This window comes from Amborella trichopoda, chromosome 13, assembly GCF_054954075.1.
Source record: "Amborella trichopoda isolate Santa Cruz 75 chromosome 13, AtrichopodaSantaCruz75HAP2 v2.0, whole genome shotgun sequence".
Taxonomy (NCBI): Eukaryota; Viridiplantae; Streptophyta; class Magnoliopsida; order Amborellales; family Amborellaceae; genus Amborella; species Amborella trichopoda.
This window is the reverse complement of record NC_142348.1, coordinates 46,037,457-46,058,336: the sequence shown is the minus strand read 5'-3', so window position 1 is coordinate 46,058,336 and position 20,880 is coordinate 46,037,457. Positions and strand designations below refer to the sequence as shown.

Genomic DNA, 20,880 nt, shown 5'->3' with positions numbered 1-20,880 from the left:
TTAGTTTTTGTATTTAAAAAAGAAAATGTTTTCATAATAGTGCAACACTATCAAAATAAGTAAGTCCTTACCTCAAAACTCACAAAAGATTGCAGTTCTGACCCTAGAATGCCTTCAAATCAATAACTCGGCCTTGAATATTATAGTTGTGAAAAAAAATTAAGATTTCAAGATCTAAAATAGTGTATATTATAACACATCATCTAGACTGCCCATTTCACCGTAAAAATGAGTGTTCTGAAATTTACAAGATAGTTGGTGTTGAAAATTGATTTTAGAGTCATAATGGAAATTTCTAATGCCCACAATGCTTCCACATGATGATTCAAGATGAGGTTTTAATTTGTTTTCCTAAAACCTAGGCCTTAAAGAAACCATCCATTTAAAATAATTTCATATATCTCATATTTTACAACCAAGTACTATTTTTTAGAATATAAAGTATATCTTTATTTAGTCTCTTTTTCTATCGAATTAAGCACAAATTTGATATTTCATATTTTGACCACTATACACCTATAAAAAAGTTTAAAAATAATTTAATACAACTAAAATTGTAAAATTACCCTAAACAGTATAGGGGTAGTTTGATAATTTTATTTATTTTAAAATTATTTTTTAAATATTTTTTATAAGTATATGATGGTAAAAAGTGTGGTCATATCAAATTTGAGCTTAATCTAATATATAAAAAAGAGTAATGATACTATGAGAAAGTCGTAAAATTAAACGCTTTGTTCTCTCAAAATGAGAGAATTTATAAAATGTGAAATATATAGGAAAAAATTTATATGGAGCCAAGGCTCTAAACAATCAGATTAGATCCCACCTCAAAAATTTCAGTAGAAGAGATTGTTTTGATGTTTAAATATTCTCAAATTGATTATCTCAACATCAAGATGCCTAGACATCAGGAAAAAATGGACTTCAAGTTTTGAAAATAGTGCATCTGGTAATGCATTTTTAGACTGTCAATTTCAATGTTTTCAAATTTTCATAGATCCACTCGATCTACACTGTTTTTAAAGTTTTAAATTTTAAAATTTTAAAATTAAATATTAAAATTTTAAAATTAAATATTAAAATATATTTTAAGGCTATCACAAAGCTTTCCAATATTAAAACCACACTTCTCAACATTATTTGAACGTGGGCTTTACTTTGATTGTTTAGAGCCTAACAAAGATCTCCCTTTCTCATCTGGTATTGCAACATGTTTCCTTTCATGGTGTCAATGCTGTGGCAAATAAAATGCGCTCGTAGGCATTTTTTTTATAGGGAAAATTTAAACATGATACCATATAAGTAAGATATATGTGATCCCCATTGTCAACCAGATCTAAACCATCTTATCTAGTTAGACAGTTTGAATAACTTCAGTTACTTTGATTTTGTTATAAACCCATCTTGCATGAAATTTGGCATGTGTCTTTTACTTTATTAGGGCACATTTTGTAAAAATAAAAGAGAAAATTACATAAATATATTTTAAGCTTTGTGTTATTAAAGATTTACCAAATAGTTTCCGTTATTATATGTATGTCTGTTTTTTATATTTTATAACGAATTTTTTTAAAAAATACAACTTTACCCTTTTTCGGATGTTGAACAAACCAAATTGGAGGGTTTTTCAAATGTTCAATATCTGAAAATAGGTCGAAAGTTTAACGTTCACATTCTCATTTTCGGGTGTTGAACATCTGAATTGAAAGGTTACGTCGATACATCGTATTCCTTGTGAAAATGGTTTTGGATATTCAATATCCGAAAATATGACATTTTCGAAAATGGTTTCGGATGTTCATCATTCGAAAATGACTGCGAAATTCCAGAGACTTTCTAGAAATTCAAAGTCATATTTTTGGATGTTGAACATCCGAAAATATGACATTTTCGGTTGTCCAACATCCGAAAAACCCTTTAATTCGGATGTTCAATGCCGAAAAATGAGAATTTGAATATTAAACTTTCGGTCTATTTTTGGATGTTGAACATTCGAAAAACCCTCAAATTTGGTTATTCAATATCCGAAAAAGGGCTAACTCGTCTTTTTTAAACAAGTACGTTATAAAAAGTATAAAACGGGCATACATGTAATAACATAAACTATTTGGTACATTCGTAATAACGCAAAGTATAACGGATATATATGTAATTTCTCAAAATAAAAACACCAAAATATCCATGCATGTGCCCTTGGGTATTTTGCTGATTTTCATTAAAAAAAATTTATTTTATTTTTTCAAGTGTGCGCATATGACCTAATCTCTCTAATAAAGTTCATATGCTTAAAACCTAACTTATAACGTTATTTTTTAGCTATCCAACCCCACTCAAATCGGACAATCGAGAATAAAGGCTCACATATATTTGGGATTGTATACAATGAGGCCATTTACCTTTTGTACAAGGAGATCACAATTACTTATAATCACTTTATGTAAAATCTAACAGCTTGGGTGTGTCACAAAGTTCAAAAAAATTTATTTTGATCTTTGAGCTTGGTCGATGAAATAAATGCAACCACTCAATTTCACATTCATTGGTGAAGATTAATTATGATCATTGTACCAAAAGCAAATATTCTCATTGTACACTTTCCCCATATATTTTGTATAAATAGCACCAAAAGTAAAAGTTCTCATTCTTCTCCAAAAGAGGTTCTTTAAGATTGTACATATGTAATGTATAGATGTTATGCTTCAATTTAATCTCATCCGTCGATGGAGACAATGGACAACAATGTTCGTAAAATCGAACCGGAACGGTTAACCAGTTTTGGTACTGGGAGCGATTTGAACTGGAATCGGACTAATCGGGGCGGTTAACTATTTTAACCGGTCAAGTAGTTTTTTTTTTTATATAAAAAAGTAAGAAACATCCAAAAAAATTAAAAAAAATTGAAAAAAAAATAGAAAAACTAAGATTAAGTGTATACTATTATATTACATACATTTATCTTACAAAAAAAATTGAAAGAACTTTTTATATAAATTAATATTTGAATACTATAAAGATATGCAAGACAATTTAGAATTTGACATTAATTCAATTAATGAAGTTACAAAGTCCAACTAACAATGCTAGTAGTAATGAGAGCGGCGAGGGGGATCATGATATTCTTGTGTTTCACTATCAGGATTTACGGGGAGAAAAATTTGAGTAAGGCTTGGTGGAGTATGTAATGCCGCAATTGTGCTCCTCGCCAGTCAAGAATATTTCTTGTGGTACCCCCTTGGCCAAAGTCTCCTAGACTCGTCCAGTCTTGATGCTCTCCCCCACCATATTTTGTGTTACCCCCACCATGTTTTGTGTTACCCGCACCTGTTCTGTGTTACCTCTACCTTGTTTTGTGTTATAGCCCTCAACATATTCAATATTGTCAGCATCATGAATAACAAGGTTACGGTTACGATGACGGCTATGGCTTCGTCTCTCCCTTGTTGAGTAAATTAATGTTATATAATTTATAAATATATATATTATATAACATTAAAAACAATCTTCACAAAAAAAATATCAATTTTATTTTTCATTCAATAAACCCTAAAATCCCCAAAATCCCCAAAATCGACCTCCAAATTTTTGTTTTTGTTCTAAAATTCGTTCATTTATTTTATGCAATCAATAATCTCACACAAATATTGTTTATATATATTCTCATATTCATCACAAAAAACATATTTTTATAAATATATATATTATATAACATTAAAAACAATCCTCACAAAAAGAAATATCAATTTTATTTGTCATTCAATAAACCCTAAAATCCCTAAAATCCCCAAAATTGACCTCCAAATTTTTGTTTTTGTTCTAAAATTTGTTTATTTATTTTATGCAATCAATAATATCACACAAATATTGTGTATATATATTATCATATTCATCACAAATATATATATATATATATATATATATATATATATATATATATATATATATATATATATATATATATATATATATATATATATATATATATATATATATATATGCCATATAACATTAAAAAAAAAAAAAAACCCTAAATTCCTAAAATCGAGCTCCAATTTTTTTTTGTTGTTGTTAAAAAAACGTTCTTTTATTTATTGCAATAAATAATACTAGTCAAATATTGTCTGAAAATTCATAAAAAAGCTGCAAAATTAAGACAAAAATTAAAAAAAATTGGGTTCGGGCTTACCTTGTCTGCTTCAATCTCAAAATCGAGTCCCAAATCTCTCCATTTCAATGAAATCAGGAGTCTTGAAATATATGTACCTCTGTGATCATTAAAATCCCTAACTTTTTATCAAAAAAATTGAAAAACCAGGCCAAAGCAAAAAATCATGGAGTTTTTTATTCAATATTGATGGATTTATAGAAGATTTGAAGGTATAGTGCAATAATTGAGCAACAAAAAGCAAAAAATTGGCAAAAAAAAACATAAAAAAGTAGCAAAAAATGGCGGATCACGGGTTTTGCTCAAATAACGGGCACTATTACAAATAACAACCATTATTTTCTGTGACACCGTTATTTTGTTATATTGCCCGATATAACGCCAACCGGACCGGTTTTTACAAAACAGGCAAGTTTCGTCGAAAAGTCACCTTTTCGAGGCCAAACCGGCCGGTTTTTAGCCAATTTTTTTCAGGACGATGTGTTTTTTTATTAGTACACTAAAATCAGACCTAACTGGAATCGCCACCCCACAGGTAGCGAGCTAACCGGCCAGTTTCGATTCCGACCGGCCGGTTTTTTTGACATTGATCGGCAGTCGAGATGAATTTTCCTCAAGGGTATGTGAAATTCATCAAAGGAACGGTTTGCCTCTCCTGAATGCGACACATACTGATTATGGTGCTACGTGCAACACATACTGATTATGGTGCTACGTGCATCATGTTGTAATATCCTTTTAGAAATTTTCACGCTTTTCACATGTAACATATTACCTATGTGAATCTTAAAATGCATATAAACTGAAAGCAATACATTTTTTACACAATCCCTTGACACATCCTCAGCCTTCGGATTTCAGTAAGGACAGCTGAGGTGTGGGGGATGGGATATGGTAGATGTCACTGCCTTAAAATGCTCTTCCATCTTAAAATCTGATGCGCATCTTCTATTTCGACTGCAGTTAAGTCAATCAGATTTACAGTGTTTAAAGACCTGCTTTTCCTTTTTTTTGCTTTTTTTTATTTCTTATTTTTTGTGAAGAATGAAATGTAAGTGTCTGATGGTGTGTTGGGGTCCTAAATCCATGGAAAGTATCGAGTTCGAGACGCTGCTACACTGGTTTATGGTGCAACCGCAGCTGCCACATGATGATACTCCATATTAAGTGTTTTGCAATTGTTTAGGCAAAATGTGACAATTGTTTATCTAACTTCAACACCTTTTGTCACAAACTAGAAAACTCAGGGATGACAAAACATGGCTCAGAAACTGGCAATTTATTGCAGGATTCAGAAAATATTTGGTAAAAAATTAGATCTAAATCTTGAAATAAATGCAATACGGTAAATAGTATAACAATTTTCAATACGGATCTTACCAGTCCTCTCTCTCTTTCTCCATCTCTCTCAACATACAAAAAATAGTTCAACAATTTTCAATACGCATCTTACCAGCCCCTCTCTCTCTCTCTCTCTCTCTCTCTCTCTCTCTCTCGCTAACACACCCACTCACCCACCCACCCAGCGCAAAGTGATTTCCAGTGACTTTGATCTGACCCAACAAATGCATTCTCTGATAAAATGTCTATCTTCCAATATTCAGTTGCTTGCACCAGAAGCTGAGCTGATCTGCAACACAATCTGGGCCTGTGGACCCATATGAGCAAAACGTCTTGACTGAGTTTTCAAAGCCTAAAAATTCATAGACACTTTCATCAAAAACAGGGCTTATGCTGGTCAGCTGGTCCAGGGGCAGCTCTGAGAGCTGGCAATTCTTGGAAACACACATTGCCACCGCCCTTCCAACTATATCATGAGAGGTTCTGAAAGGGATGCCCTGCAAAATGACTTTGAAGAATAAGTACGAAGAGTACTAGGGCAAGAACTTCATTTAAAATAAGAGACACCAAGATACCAAGCAATTATATGCCGCCACTTCATCTCTCTCTCTCTCTCTCTCAACCAAGCAATTACATGCCCCCACTTCAATCTCTCTCTCTCTCTCTCTCTCTCACACACACACACACATCCACTCAAGCATTTCACTCTTGAAATTTAATGCCCACACTAATATCTCTCTCTCTCTGTAACATATAAAATCTACCAAAGATCAAAAACAACTTCTTTGTTCCAAGTGGGGTTTTGCAGCATGTGCACTTCTTCGCCAATGTCCAAGTGCTTGTTCATGATATATCCAAAATGTTTGCAGTCTCTCAATAATTTTCACTGCTCAAAGATGCAAATCTCTCTCTCTCTCTCTCTGAACACGTGTACCAGTATGAACATCTGGCAAGTAATGACCTTCTTCACAAGGTAATCTGCAAGAGTAGTAGCATCCAAGTGCCCAGCAGGCAGTGATCTCTGTATCCTCTCACGATTGAACGTAACATTCTCTGCAAACTCGGCCGAGACTTCAAGCATTCCAATGATTGTCTCAACACTGTCAAATAGAGGCTCTTTGTCCTCCTGTTGCAATAAACTCAATTACTACATCAAACCACCTCAAAAAAAAAAACACACACACCCCATTATCAATAAAAAATGCGCAGAAATCATCAACATCATACACCACCGGGGTATGGTGTATTGTACACAACCACAGCGTACACCGCCAGTTCCAATGATGGACGGTGGGGATTAACTATCGCTACCAGTAATGGGCATTAACCCAAATACATTAAATCTCCACTGTCTGTAATAAGGAACAAATGGTTGATGTCCCGTTGATGTGCCGGTCATTGGTCACATACTGAACACCTTAACATACATCAGTGGTGTATGATATATGTTCCCTGCCCTAACTTTTTCAAGAACAAAGTAAAACCAATTCACACAAATCTGAATTATTCCAAGGAGAAACAAATTACATTGATCGGCAAAAATAATAACCATTTAAGAAATTCAACCTGCAAATCACGATTGTAAGCCTGTGGAAGACCCTTGCAGAGCACCAAGAGAGTGGTGAGGTCTCCGATAACCCTAGCTGATTTCCCGCGAACAAGTTCCATGGGATCAGGGTTCTTCTTCTGAGGCATAATGCTGCTTCCAGTTGAGACTGAATCACTGGGAGTCAGAAATCCAAACTCCTCAGAAGCCCATAAAACCCATTCTTCACCAAGGCGGGATAGGTGTATCGCTGTGATTGAATTGGATGAAAGAAGCTCTAATAGAAAATCACGATCTGAAACCGCATCAATGCTGCAAGATATAAAAGTTGTTTTCTTTATTTTGATAGTCAACTAGAGATACAAAAGTTGTTCACAACATGACGAACACTGAGATTTTCACATTCAGGTCACTATGTTATATACTGAGGATGTAAAAAAATCTCCAAATCAAATGAGTTTAAGAATGTCCTCATTGATGTTGAAGGTTTCAATGCACAAAAGGTTAGGGGACAAAGATGGCATATGAAATGGCATGAAACCTGAAGTTGAGCTAGGGGTCTAGAAGTGTGGGAAATAGGCAAAGTCCCCCATAAAGGAAGCCTCTAAAATGCCCAACAAAGGAATCAGTACCAAGACTAAAAAACTTTTGGTTTCTTCCATTTATATCTACACTTCTATTTTCTCACAATCAATCAGAGTTGTGCAGTCAGTTGCATCATTTTTTAAACGTCCTACTGCAATGCCCCTAACTACCAGGTGGTCCGTATGGAGCTTCAGTGAGCTAGCCTCAAAAAATGAACCAAAGACAAGACGCCAGTGCAAGATATCCCTTCAATTTCGAACTTGGATCTCATTCCAAACCTCAACCTAATCACCATGTTAATCTTGACTTCCGGATGCTATCCCATCACACTATAGGTACCCTAGAATCCCTGCCCAAGAAAGAATCTGACTCCAACACAATCCCCCTACAACCAGAATTCATGAACCATGATAAAGAATAGACATGCCAAACCTAAATCTCCAATGCCACTTACCAAACAAAGCCTTAATAGCCACCTTTACGCTCTTTCTCCCAAAACCTTATCCTTTAGCTTATAAATGTGCTGCCATCTAAAACAAATGGGCACCGCATGCCTCATTTTTACCTTGCTAAATAAAGTCTCTCCTAATGTTCCAAACCAACTCAGATTGGTACTTAAGCTGGTCTTGAGCCAAGTTGACTTGATAAGAATCAATAGATTCTCTTGTAACTCAACCAAGCCTCACAAAATGTTGGGCTTTTGTGGCCTTTAAAGGCCTATAGAGCTTGAAAAAATGATAATTTATAGTGAGATATGCACTTCAGTGGGAGTGTGTGTGTTAACTGACCATGACTCGAGCGATTTATGACCTACTTATGTTCAAAACCCTAACCCTGAACAGGTAGCACTACCAAGAAGGGTTTACAGTCGGTCATCTGTTGAGGTCGGAGAGATGCTCGGTGATGATATTTGTAGGCTAGAAGAACTGTGTGGTCTCATGTGTGCAGTTGTAGGCCTGTGACGCAAGGGCAAAAGCCTCAACAACCTTCCGCACAACATGTACATATGAGAACTACCACTGCATTACTGGGAAACAGCTCTATAGAGGGACAAGCCCTATAGAGGGACGTGTGTACATATGCATAGAGACAACCGCCTTTGCACTGTGGTGACAAATGTTGTACTTGCTGTTAAAAGGGAAGGGGGGGGGGGGGCGGGGGGGAGAGAGGATTGAAATCTTCATTCCATGATCATAGTCTCACTGCTTATTATCTAACTTTGACAAGTCAATCATGAGCCCTTTCATCGAGACTATGAGTCATGAATCTTTGTTGGGTTGGAAAAGAAAACAATAGCGAATCATGGTTCTTGGGTCAAATGAAGTGGCCTTATTGTTACTAATTCTAACCTATTGGTACCAGTTCACTTTAAAAAGGCATTTTTGTAATTTGGAAGGGCGCATGTGGGGCCCAAGATCCAGCCCCACATGTGTGCCACCCATGAGTGGGATGTGGGCTATTGTGGGGACCACTTAATCTCTCTTGGGTTGCACACCCTCTTTCTTTTATTTATTTGACGTTTTTGTATTTATTAAAGGTTATTTTAGGGGAATCTTTTAACTATTAAAAGATTGTTTTAATATTGTTTTTTATAACGTTAACCTTTAATTTAAAAGAAGAGGAGTACAAAAGCCTTGGCATACCACAAAAAAAGGAGCTCAAGGGCCAAAGACAGGAGAGAAAAGTGGGATCGAGACCTCTTTTAAGAAGTTAATGTAAAGAGGCACAACAACCAAAAAAAAGAAGCCGAACCATAATACAAAAATAGAAAAGCAAAAGGCAAAAAACCAAAAAGGAAAGATCTTCTAGTTTCCAGCCATGTCCGCCGCTTCGTTTGCTAGGGTATCAGCTTCTTGGTTTCCTTCCCTCCAAGTATGCATCCACACGATGAACGTATTCCTGTAGAGGTAATGAATCTAGTGAAAGATTGTTTTAATTAGGAGTTTGATTTGACAAAAACTCTAATTATTTTAACTTCCTACAGAATTTGGAAAGATATTAGGAAGTTTTGAATTGGTTATATTATAACTTAAATAAAGTTGGACTTGTATCAAATTATAAAGGGATAAGGTTCCTAATACTCCTCTCAAAATCATGATGACTGATTTATAGGATGGATGACTTTTTATTTGTTCTATCTCACCCCATAGATTCCTAAGTTCCTACTAGTCAAGTTGTGTCATTGGATAGGTAATACCTAAGGAAAGAATTCTAATCCAAATAGGAGAATAAATTCTTTCTATTTAAACACAATTGAGCCCCTCACTCTCGAGAGGGTCTCTCTCCTCCATGCACCAAGTCTCCCTCTCTTTCATTAAAAATTCGATTCTCTCCCCCCCTTTCCAAAAAGGTCATGAAAAGGTCATGCCACCAAAAATTTGATAAGACAAGGGAGGCAGATTGAAACCCTAATAGGGTTTTGCTGTTTGAAGAAGAAAAAGGGGTATGCCTTCAAGCCCAGCCATAATTTGTTCCTAAGGGTTCCTACAAACCCTGGATAGGTTTTGATGCTATCTAAAACATTAGAGTAAGAGATATTGCCTATGAAAGCTTCCCATAACTAAAATTCCAACACGGTCAAAAGGGACAAAAGTGTGTCATCGGTCAGGGAATAGGGTGTGTGGTGGATCAAGAACTATGAGGGTAACGCCAAGCACCTTTTAGTAAGTCTTCCTACTAGATTTAATTATTTTTCAGTCTTATTTCATATTTTTTTGTGAATTTCCAGGAACATATATTGTACTCAAAACTATAGTGGAAGATTTCTTATTGCTCCTAGATGGTTTTTATTTGCTCCAAGATCATTTCCTTTAAAGATCTTTTAAGTAATTGGTGATGCAATCTTACATTTAACTTGGTATTTTATCTTCTTCAATAAACCAATAGCTCAAACACTTATGCTCGGGTCCTTGGATATGCAAACTTATGGGTCGTTCAGGTCCTTGGATATGCAAAAACGGCTTTTAAATATCTAGGATATGAGATGCTTAGGCTGTTTCGATTCATCTTGAGGCTCCAAATCCTGGTTTTACATAACCCCAAAAGGACCCAAAATGACAATACGGGTATTCTAGCTAGAGACATGGAATATGCAAAAGCTGGCTTTCAAAAAAATGCGTTTTTGTCAAGGGAAGCCTGTCGCCAGTTGCCATAATCCCTCCTTTTTTATTCACATCTTCTCTCTCTCTCTGTCAAGAAAACTCTCCGCCATTACCAGCCGCGTTCGCCGCTCCATGGCAAGCATCAAGCGAAGCTAAAAGGAAAAAAATTAATTATTTGTAGCGCCTCAACATTTTCAACTCCATTGTTTGGGGGTTTTCTTCAATGTACAAGCCTCAATACATTCTGCACTTGGTTATTTGTGAATATCACGCATGTGAATGGACGAGAGTAAATACGTAAATCGTTTTTTTTCTTTCTTACGTAAATCATTTTTTTTCTTTCTGACCTATGCATCACCAGGTCTTAGAATCACCCACTGCTAGATTGTTAGTTTTAATTTTGTTATTTGGTGGTTCTATGAGATTTATAGCTGTTTTTTTGGAGATATTTGGGTGCTAAACAGCCATTAACAAACAGTTTGTGGGTTCTTCGATCAAAATACTCTATCTATACATGAACAGATTCTTTCACTCTAATTAAATCCTGGTTGGAGAAAAAGAACCTACAAAACTTATGTTTTTCTGTTGGGCCCGATCTCTGTAATGTTTATTTATCGCTGTTACAATATTGGGGACTGAGTCTTGGACAATTTGCACTGTTTATTTGGAGACTTTGAAGATTTCTTTACTGTTTGCTTTTTCTTCTTTTAGTATGTTCTCTGCTGAGTTTTGTGTTTTTCATTTGAGAAATTGGTGGAGTTGAGATCTTCTTTTTTGATGTGATGTAGAATTTCCAGTACACTTTTGTGTTGTTTTTGTTTTGTTATGGCTCATATTTGCTTGAAATGGAATGCTATTATTTCAGGTATTAGTGATTTCCTTACCTTATCTCTTTCTACTTGATTCACTCTTTTGGGATTGATTTAGTGGCAATGTGAAATAATTGGTAATTGCTCTATTTCTTTGCTGGTAATCTCCTGAAATTTGTTTTCTATCCAGTAATTTTGCTTACCTTCCTTTGGATGGCGTTTTGTACTTTTGAGAAGTGGGTTGTCCATACATACTTTCTTGGCTTTCTTTTTGAATGTCTGGGCACCCATACTATAGGCTGCCTTCTACCATTTCTTGGTTTCCAGTAATTAATCTTATTATTAATACAGTTAACCTTTCTCTCCAAAAAAAAGAAAAAAAGAACACCTGAAAGTTTGGCAATGATGTGTACTATTGGACCTCATGTCGACTTTACATTTAATTTCCTCTCTCACTAGAATCATGCTTTTTATGGTTACGAACTTAAATTTGTGAATGTTATTCTATGGTTCGTTGTCTTAATAATCGTCAGCAATGTGTACAGAGAGAGAAAGAAGGAGAGAGAGTATCAAATTCCGGCCTTAACAAATCTAAAAACTAAGATCTGAACCTTCTAATATGTTTATTGTAGATGTCTTATTTCCAAGAAATCATTTTTTTCGGCCATATACTACCATGGAATCATCAACTTATGATATGAACGGCTAAACTGGATCAAAGGCAAACTGCCAAAACCTGGTTTTCAACTTAGTAGAGCCAAACAGGGGATTTGTTATATATTGGCTTCTTCCGAAAGTGACCCAAACAACATCGTTGGTAAAACTACATTTTCCATATCCAGGATTTGCATAACCAGGTTTTGAGGCATATCCAGGATTCGCATATCCAGGGACCCAAACGACCCATTAATGTGCAACTTGTGGTGGAACTTTAAGATGCCCAACATTATTTGCTTTTTCTTTCGAACTCCTGATGAAGCATTAAAACATCGAGACATTGATTCCAAGATCATGGGGCGCTCCTCATGTTGCGGTTCTTGCCTCAAAATTTGCTCAATAGGCATGGGATCAGCGCTTGGTGTATGTTGCGAATCTCGATTCATCCTTGGTTGAGATTTGCTTGCGGATATATGAGATTGCTAGTACCTTCTTCTCAGTGATAGATATTTTATAATCGTTGCAGTCACTGATTCACTTTGTCGATATCTCTTCGAAGTTCACGAGCTTCGGATATCTTCCATGGTTTTGTTTATACATTTTATAATTTGTGGCAATAGATCATCGATTGTAGGAGTAGGTTTTGGTGGCATTGTGATTGATGGATCTTGTAGGTTCTAATACCAATTGGTGCAGATAGAAGAGAGAATAAGAATGAATAAGCTAAAAAAAATAGTAAGAGATTGCACAAAAAAACTTTTTGAATACCCGATACACACACCGGACTGCCGCAAATGAGGGACATTCCATTGGATTAGACAGATAGAAAGAGAGACTGACGGCCGCAAGCAAGGGATAGCCCTCTCTTTCCTGATAAGTCCCAAGCAAGGACTGATTAACTGGAAAGGGAAGGAAGGGTGAGATCGGTTGGACAGGAGAGCAATGCATCCTGTACAAGCGGTATTCAACCAATATCCTTCCTATTCCGGATGCGAGATGCGATTGCGGTAATCGGTCAAGTTAACGAAGGCTTTGAAGGAAAGACAGGAAAGCAATATAGAAGGAACGAATAGGAAAGCTGAAGACATGAAGAGGAAAGCCGAAGATCTGCAGGGGAGTACACCCCAAAGATACCTCTTCACAAGACTTAAAATAAATTCTCATTCTATTCACTCTATTTTTTCTAATCCAAGAGTTACATATCTATAAAAGAAAGCAATCCTAAAACCTACATGTTTCCTATGAAACCCTAACTAAATCCCAACTCCACAGCTTTTAAAAAAATAAAGTTCCAATTTTACCCCTCAATTCTCTAGAGCTAAAAATGACACAAACACTAAAGAAGATTAAAAACCCAATATAACCCCAAACCTAAATTTTAATCTCCTTAAAATAACAAATTAAAAAATGAAAAACCTATTGCATCACAACATTACAAAACATAGTTCACAGACCAAAAAAAAACCCAATTCGACAAGCTCCTAGATTGGGTTGACTCATTTTTTTTAGGAAAGTTGACTATAATTGTATTAATATTTAATAAAATGTACAAACGAAAGGGGCCCCTGAAAGAGCACCCTTTACAGCCCCAAAGGGTTCAAAAAATAGATTGGGTTGACTCATTGCCCCAACTAGGACATAGAAAACATAATAAACTTCTAAAACATTATAAAAAACTAAAATGTCACATGTGTGCATCAATAAAATTAGATTACAGATTCTATATTTCTCCTCTCTACTCTCAAATAAAATTTCTAAGGACAACTAGGGCTGCAATTCTTGCACCAACAGTAGGTTTTTCATAAAGATCAGAAACAGTAGGTTTTTCATAAAGATCAGAAATCCTTTATCCATTGTTTATTTGGGTTAAGGGAATTTTGAGATGGATTGAAGTTGGTTGACCCCCTTACAGACCTCATATGGCCACTTGTCTTTTGTTGTCCTTTCTAAAATATGTACATAGAAACTCGATGGAGTCCCATACAGATTTGACAGGCTTGATCTTTTTTTCTTTTTTCCTTTTTTTGGGGGGGAGGGGGTTTCGGTTCATCAAAGAAACAATTTTCAGTAGAGTAGATAGTAAGGGTACCACTGCTCTGTTCCATCCAGAAAGAGTTCCTGGTTGCGGTTTACCGATTTGTTTGTCAGGCTTGTGTACTAAACTGAAGCAGCAGTGTAGAATGGCATGTGGAGTCTTTCTCCATGCCTGTGCGCTATTGCTCATTCAGTTTATGGAATAGCGAAGGGAGCTTGGTAAACTGAACGAGCAGCGCATGCAGTAGTGGATAACTATGAATTGCACCAACAAGTTCACTAGTTGGTGATCAAAAGAAATAGCTTTTCTATGACAGGCTTGATTGAGCTTGTTGACTCTCTGTTCATGTTTTCATTGGGTCGAGTCTCCAAATGAAATTGACCTGAGTTTTATCCAAGTCGAATTTATCCCCAACCAAGCCATCGAGAGACTTGAGAGGCTCAACCAAGCATGTAAAGCCTTTGTTCAAGAGATGAATGACGAAGACTCAATTGAGACCAATCCTAGTTTGCTCCAAGTTGGTTAGCCCCCATTCAAAGTCCTCACAGACCAAATTGGATGAAACCTGTTTTGTAAAGCTATCCAGCAAAAGTTATGATTGCTGAGCACAATGAAAGAGGATGAGAGAAAGCATGGTCGGCAAGATTAACCACCATGGCAAAGGATCAGAGACAAATCAGCTTATTGGCATTTCAAATATACAACTGAAGAAGCATCAATTTATGACATCCAAGAAAGTGTCAACTTATACAACTAGATATTAACTGCCAAAAAAAAAGCCTGTCCATAAAAAATAAAATGAAAGCAAAATGAGTAGACATTATTTACAACAAAGGAATTCTAGGAAAAATAGTATACTTTAAAAATAGGATTGGGACTTATAGTGGCAAGGTTATTTACAAATGAGCTGCTTTTACAATCTAATGTGGGAGTATCATCGATGCCTAGGGAAGTTAGGAATGCAATAGTGTACCTGTTCCTTAGAGGCGCACGAAATCCAAGAGCATCTGATGTCATGAACCGGTTAATGGGAAGCCCAGTACCAGCCAATGCACAAGCTCCCAAAGGGGAAAAGTTTAAACGATCTTTGCAGTCAACCAGTCGACCAGAATCACGTTCCAGCTACAGATACATGATAAAACAGTCAACATATATGTGTGACATTCACTGAAACAATAATTCTGGGTGCAGGAGCATTATGTGTGGAAGCGAGAAAAGAGAAAGCTCTTTAACATTCAAGCTGAAGCAAATAGATCAAGCAGAGTGATATGCTGGTTTGGAGCTTTTCGACTCAAACCAGTAGAGTGGTGTGTTGATTTGATTCTGTCTCAAACCAGCAGAGTGAAATGCTGGTTTGAAGCTTCTCCCCCACACACAGAGTGATATGCTGGTTTGAAGCTTTTCATCTCGAACCAGTAGAGTGGTATGCTGCTTTGATTTCGTCTCAAACCAGCACACACACACATGCACGCACACACACAAACACAATAAAAGAAAAAAGAAAAACCACATAGAAAGAGAGAGGAGAAGAAGAAAACTTCAATACATGGCACTTCAATACACACACACGCACACACAAACACAAACACTCACTCTAAAAGAAAAAGAAAAACCAAGTAGAAAGAGAGAGGAGAAGAAGAAAACTTCAACACATGGCACTTCAATAACTGCCGAACATCTAACCTGTTCAACATATGACAAGAGGAGATGCTGCAAAAGAACAGGTTGTGCCCTTTGCAAATGCGTATATCCAGGGACTATCAAGCCTTCATTCTTAATTGCTAACTTTATAAGAGCCACCTGCAGAACATACAATAACCACATAAATCTTACATAAATCAAGATCGTAAAGAAACATGTCCTACAAGCAGCAATTATTCAAATTCTTATGAGTTTAGAGATAAGGTTGACAATCTCAAAATGCAGTTGCCCCAAGCCTTAGTCTTCATGGTACATGCCAAGATCTAAACAACCAAAAAATCAAAAACAGCAATAGAAGGGTGATGCAAGCATTCATCAAAAAGAAAATGGCAATGCAAGTATCCACCTACTTGAATTGTTAAAGATCTCCAATTACTATAATATGAAACTTTATGACATTCACAAAAGTATAATATCAATCTTCTCAAAAATTCCATTAGAAACCTTAAGAAACACAGCACGTCTCTCTTGGAAAAATAAGAACACAAATGCTGCAAATCAAGGATTAACCAGGGGTTGGTAGAACATGAGTTTGCAAGGAGAATGCCAAAGGGTCAGCATCCTCCCTTCCAATCTTGAGTTTTTTAGTTGGATACTTTACTCGAGAATTCACAGAAATTCTCCACGGAACCTAGACATTTAGGTAGCCTATCTCATAAGTAGAACTTCAATGTAAGAGAATGTGCAATTTCACAGAAATTCTCCATGGAACCGAGACACGTAGGTAGCCTATCTCATTTGTAGAACTTCAATGTAAGAGAATTGCCTATAGCACAATTATCTATGGCATTCTGAGTCCCCCCAGAAAAAGACATTGCAACTTCAAAGTTGAAACTCAATAATCAATTTGTGTTATTTTAATAGTCTGTAATTTCAACCACAAATAATGCATATACGCCAAATCTCCGTCGATTCAGTAGGAACCAGCGAAATTCAGGCCATGCATTTATACTGTTCAAATAGCACAGAGGAAGAGGCTCATTCAAAGTGCTTCCAGATTCAATTCAAAGTTTGCTAAAACACTTGAGGCCCCAATGGGGAGCTTCAGATCTTTGTAAACCAACTTCAGATATATGAAATCATAAAAAATGTAACACTATTTTGTTCTAGAAAAATATTATCATGCACAATGCAAGCAATAGCAACTTATTACTCACAAATCTCTCTATGATAGAAACAATAATTCACACATCATTTACCCATTCACTTTCATATTCATAACTAGAAGAAAACCAAAAATGTCCCACTCAATCGTTTTGAACATCCAAATAGATTTGAATTTCAAATGCCAAACTTGAATTTAGAAAGTCACAATGCTAAAACAGCATATAGGTATCATTATTTGTGTCTACATAATAAAGGTAAAACTTAGCTTCTCTTTTCTTATTTGAAGTGTTTAAAACTTAGCTTTTCTTATTTTTATCTTCCGATAATAATGCAAATTCGAACTCTCTCTTAATCTTTCATCCTAAGGACATCGGATCCAAGACGACCATAGAAGTTCCTAACTAGGGATAATCCTTTTGACTCGCCCGTTGAAACAATAGATCTGATAGAGTCATAATGTCTATAGATAATTACTTGAAGTTTAAGAATAAAAAAAAGCATCACTTGATGTAACACCTAGGGTTCCATATCTTTGGACAACAAATCTGCTGGCCCCATCCCAAGAAAAACCCAACCCCACACATAAACATTACAAATAAATGAGGACCCAAGGCAAAATTTTACATTTGAGGCAGTTTTGTCCTAAGATTTCCATCCAAAATCCCAATATAGACGTAGTAAAGTCACTAAAAATGTTGGTAAAGGTAGGTTTTCTAACATTTTAAGGTTTCGTTATGGATGATTCAAAACCTAGAGAATGTAAACTCTGCAAAGGTTTTTTGCCCCATATAGCACTCATATAGTGAATAGACCTAAGATGTAAGCTTTTCTACTCACTAGGCAACAACAGTGACTAGAGTTGCCAAGCGGCCAAACGGTTTGGGAAAATATTAAATACTCGTTTAAAAAACATAAAAAAAGCACATGATGCAGGAAACTATAAATACTCAACCACAACACCGAAAAATTCAAAACACATAGAGATGTGATCTGAAATCAACGCAAGGTCAATGGAAAGCCCATGGGGAATGCATCCTTAAAATCAAGGTTAATGCCATTGGTTAAGAAAAATGTGGGGGACATTTGGTAAAACCAACTGAAACATGGTATGACATAATTGCAGAGGAAAAAGGAATATGTATAACTTTAGTAATATATTATCACCTTTATGCAAAAATAAAATAAAATTAACTGCATAGAAAAGAAAAGAAAAAAAGGAGATAGAGGAAACCAGCTTCCCACTTGTTTCCATCTGGTTGTAAAATGTGCCCATGAGGAAATAGTTTCATTGCCTTGAAATAAGTTTTCCATAGACAATTGAACTCAATGAATGATACATATAGAAAAAGCTAACCCTTGTTCTTGGAAACTATGTGAATGAGATCCTAGAGATCTCTACCACTCTATATCTCTTTTGTCAAAAAGAGAAGTTGGATCTAGCACTCTTATCTCTTCTGGAATGTTCATAGGGGAGCCAATGAGATCAGGAAGGACATCACAGCATGAGTAGTTCTGAATCAGGAGGTCCTCACCATCATTGAAGCATTTCCAAATGCAGCGATGCTTCTATATCATTTATCTATGGGTATGAATGATAAGCATCGAAAGAAATGAGGGAAAGTTTATGTTCATCCAATGCAGTATGGCCAATCAACAGCCTAAAGGGGAATTACAATTCATTGAAGTGAATAGGGGTAATGAATAGGGAAGGGGACCCACCATTGAGATTATGTTTTGCTCACATGGTCCCACTATCTCCCAATCGACATCCATAAACCCGTCAACAGTGAGGAACCTGTGGGCTCATCTTTCCACACTCCTAAGTTTAACATACACTCCCCCAATAAACAATAGTAAAAAAACAAATTCAAGCAAAATGATGCAGCAAGATGTTTGGGGGCTCAGAAAAAGTAGAGGGGTAAAGCTTGCAACCTCAGTAGACGAGTACAAGTAAAAGAATAGAAATGCAATTAAAAACAGAGTAGTAACATGAGATTCCACACATCAGAAAGAGAGGAGCCAATAAAAAAAAACGAGAAACAAAGTCATTACAAGGGCGTAAGATAAAACTTGATTACCTGAAGTTGCCTTATACATGAAACAATTCTATCAATAGCATCCCGACACCAAAGTCGAACATCTGTTACAACTTGATCATTGCGACTTCTTGCAGTGTGAAGTTTCTTCGCAGGCTCACCAATCAAATCAGTGAGAGCAGCTTCAATGTTCATGTGAACATCCTCTCTATCTGCTCTCCAAACAAACTCCCCTCCTTCAATTTGTCGTTCAATTTCATCAAGACCATGAAGTATGCTATCCTTATCACTGGCACTCATCAAACCCTATAAAAATAAAGGAATGTAAATTAAAAACTTAAATTAAATATTAATTGATAAATTGGAGGGTCAATTCCTAATCCTACTCATCAATACATACATGCACACCACCAAAGCTGTCTAATTTATAATTGACTTTGTCACCAAGGTGGATAATCATGTATACAATTCGTATTTGTGTAAAATAATCCCCCATTTAACAAAATTATGCCTTATAAAATACAAATGAGCTGATAAAGTAACAATCAGATATACACACTCCAATATAACTTCTGCAGCATGGATTTAAATAACCACCCAGAGTTCACAGATGAAGATGAAGCCCGCGAATTGGGGTAAAAGGAGGAACAAATGGATGAGTAGATTAACAGAATATACGAGAAAGTGAGAGAACCAGGGAAAGGACTAACAAAATGGCAGAATATATAAATAAAAACACAATAGAGACAGAGAGAGCGAGGAGAGAGGGAAAGAGAAAAGTGCGCGAAGAGTGTAAAGCGAGAGAAAGAGAGAGCGGTCCACCTGTTCAGCAAGCATGGAGGCATGAGCCCTGCTTCCATTGATGTCCTGCCTATAAAGCTTCTTGTCAAAAGACACAGACTCACTGAACCTCTCCACTGCATCAGTCACACGGTCCTGAAACCTCCCGCCCCAAAGCTTCTTCTCCTTAGGGTTTTCAGCTGCCCTAACGCCTCTATCCATTGAAATTGAGTTGCAGAAAACCCTAGAAATTGACTTACAGGAGACCCTAGAAATGGAGTTGCAAAAACCCTTAGACCTCCCCACTACCTTAGGAGGAGAACCCCTCGAAACCAGAGAAGATTCCAATCGATTCAGAGCCTCAACAGAGAAGAGCTGCACGGCCATTAGAGTGAGGCTCTCTTATTTTATAAACGGTAGTGGTACAAGGAAGAAGGGAGCTCAAATCAAAGGCCTTTCGCCATTAGAGAGCAAGCATCTTCGGTAATTTATTACTGCACTTTAAGCATGCATGGTCGCAAAGGACATCATGCCGTAGCTAGAGGCGCGTCCACGAAAAAAAATAGAAAAGCGCGCCTTTCTGAATAACTCCAACAAAGAAAAGCATGAAGTTTCTACGTGGCTTTATAAAAACAAAATAAAGCCTCAACTCAAATTTCATTAGGAAAGCACTGGACATTAAAAAATAATAAAAAATCTCCATGACGGCTCTAATATCAATTTTTAGCATGAAATAAAATTTGAAACTTGATAAATAGTATAAAACTTGAAACTTGAAAAATAGTATAGATCTTTTTGTGAACATTTATTTTTAGAACGAAATGGACGGGTTTAGATGATTTGAAACTCAAAAAATAATATCGATCTTGTGGATCTATGAACAGTTAGTTTTAGAACGAAACTGACGGTCTAGATGATTTGTTGCAAGATACACTATTTTTAGAATTTGAATCCATTTTTTCTTTAAAGGTTTCCTAACATCTGAATTGTAATTTTTTTATGAGTTATGACTTATGA

The 20,880-nt window shown here is 36.1% G+C and overlaps 1 protein-coding gene across 3 annotated transcripts; it reads right to left on the bottom strand.

The window, feature by feature from the left end:
- Nucleotides 1-5,466: 5,466 nt before the first annotated feature.
- LOC18442655 (argininosuccinate lyase, chloroplastic) lies at nt 5,467-20,448 on the bottom strand. 3 transcript variants are annotated; one of them, XR_016046785.1, is made up of 7 exons: nt 19,906-20,448; nt 19,126-19,389; nt 15,923-16,039; nt 15,213-15,361; nt 7,073-9,536; nt 6,468-6,632; nt 5,467-6,003 (listed from the first exon to the last, which is right to left on the bottom strand). XR_016046785.1 is itself a non-coding variant. In XM_006852870.4 (7 exons), the coding sequence occupies exons 1-7, from the start codon at nt 20,248-20,250 to the stop codon at nt 5,752-5,754; spliced, it is 1,584 nt and encodes a 527-aa protein (XP_006852932.2). In that variant the 5' UTR covers nt 20,251-20,448; the 3' UTR covers nt 5,467-5,751. The 3 variants fall into 3 exon arrangements, 2 of the variants coding, with proteins under 2 accessions (XP_006852932.2, XP_088710932.1); XM_006852870.4 differs by having other exon boundaries at nt 7,073-7,364; XM_088854806.1 differs by lacking the exon at nt 7,073-9,536.
- Between the last annotated feature and the right edge of the window lie 432 nt (nt 20,449-20,880).

Excerpts from the sequence above, each read along its gene's own strand:
- LOC18442655 (XM_006852870.4), bottom strand. The coding sequence starts at position 20,250 with ATGGCCGTGCAGCTCTTCTCTGTTGAGGCTCTGAATCGATTGGAATCT. Across the intron at positions 19,390-19,905 it reads CCTCCATGCTTGCTGAACAG|GGTTTGATGAGTGCCAGTGA; the intron begins GTGGACCGCTCT and ends TTATTTTTATAG. Across the intron at positions 6,004-6,467 it reads CAGATTACCTTGTGAAGAAG|GGCATCCCTTTCAGAACCTC; the intron begins GTCATTACTTGC and ends GTCATTTTGCAG.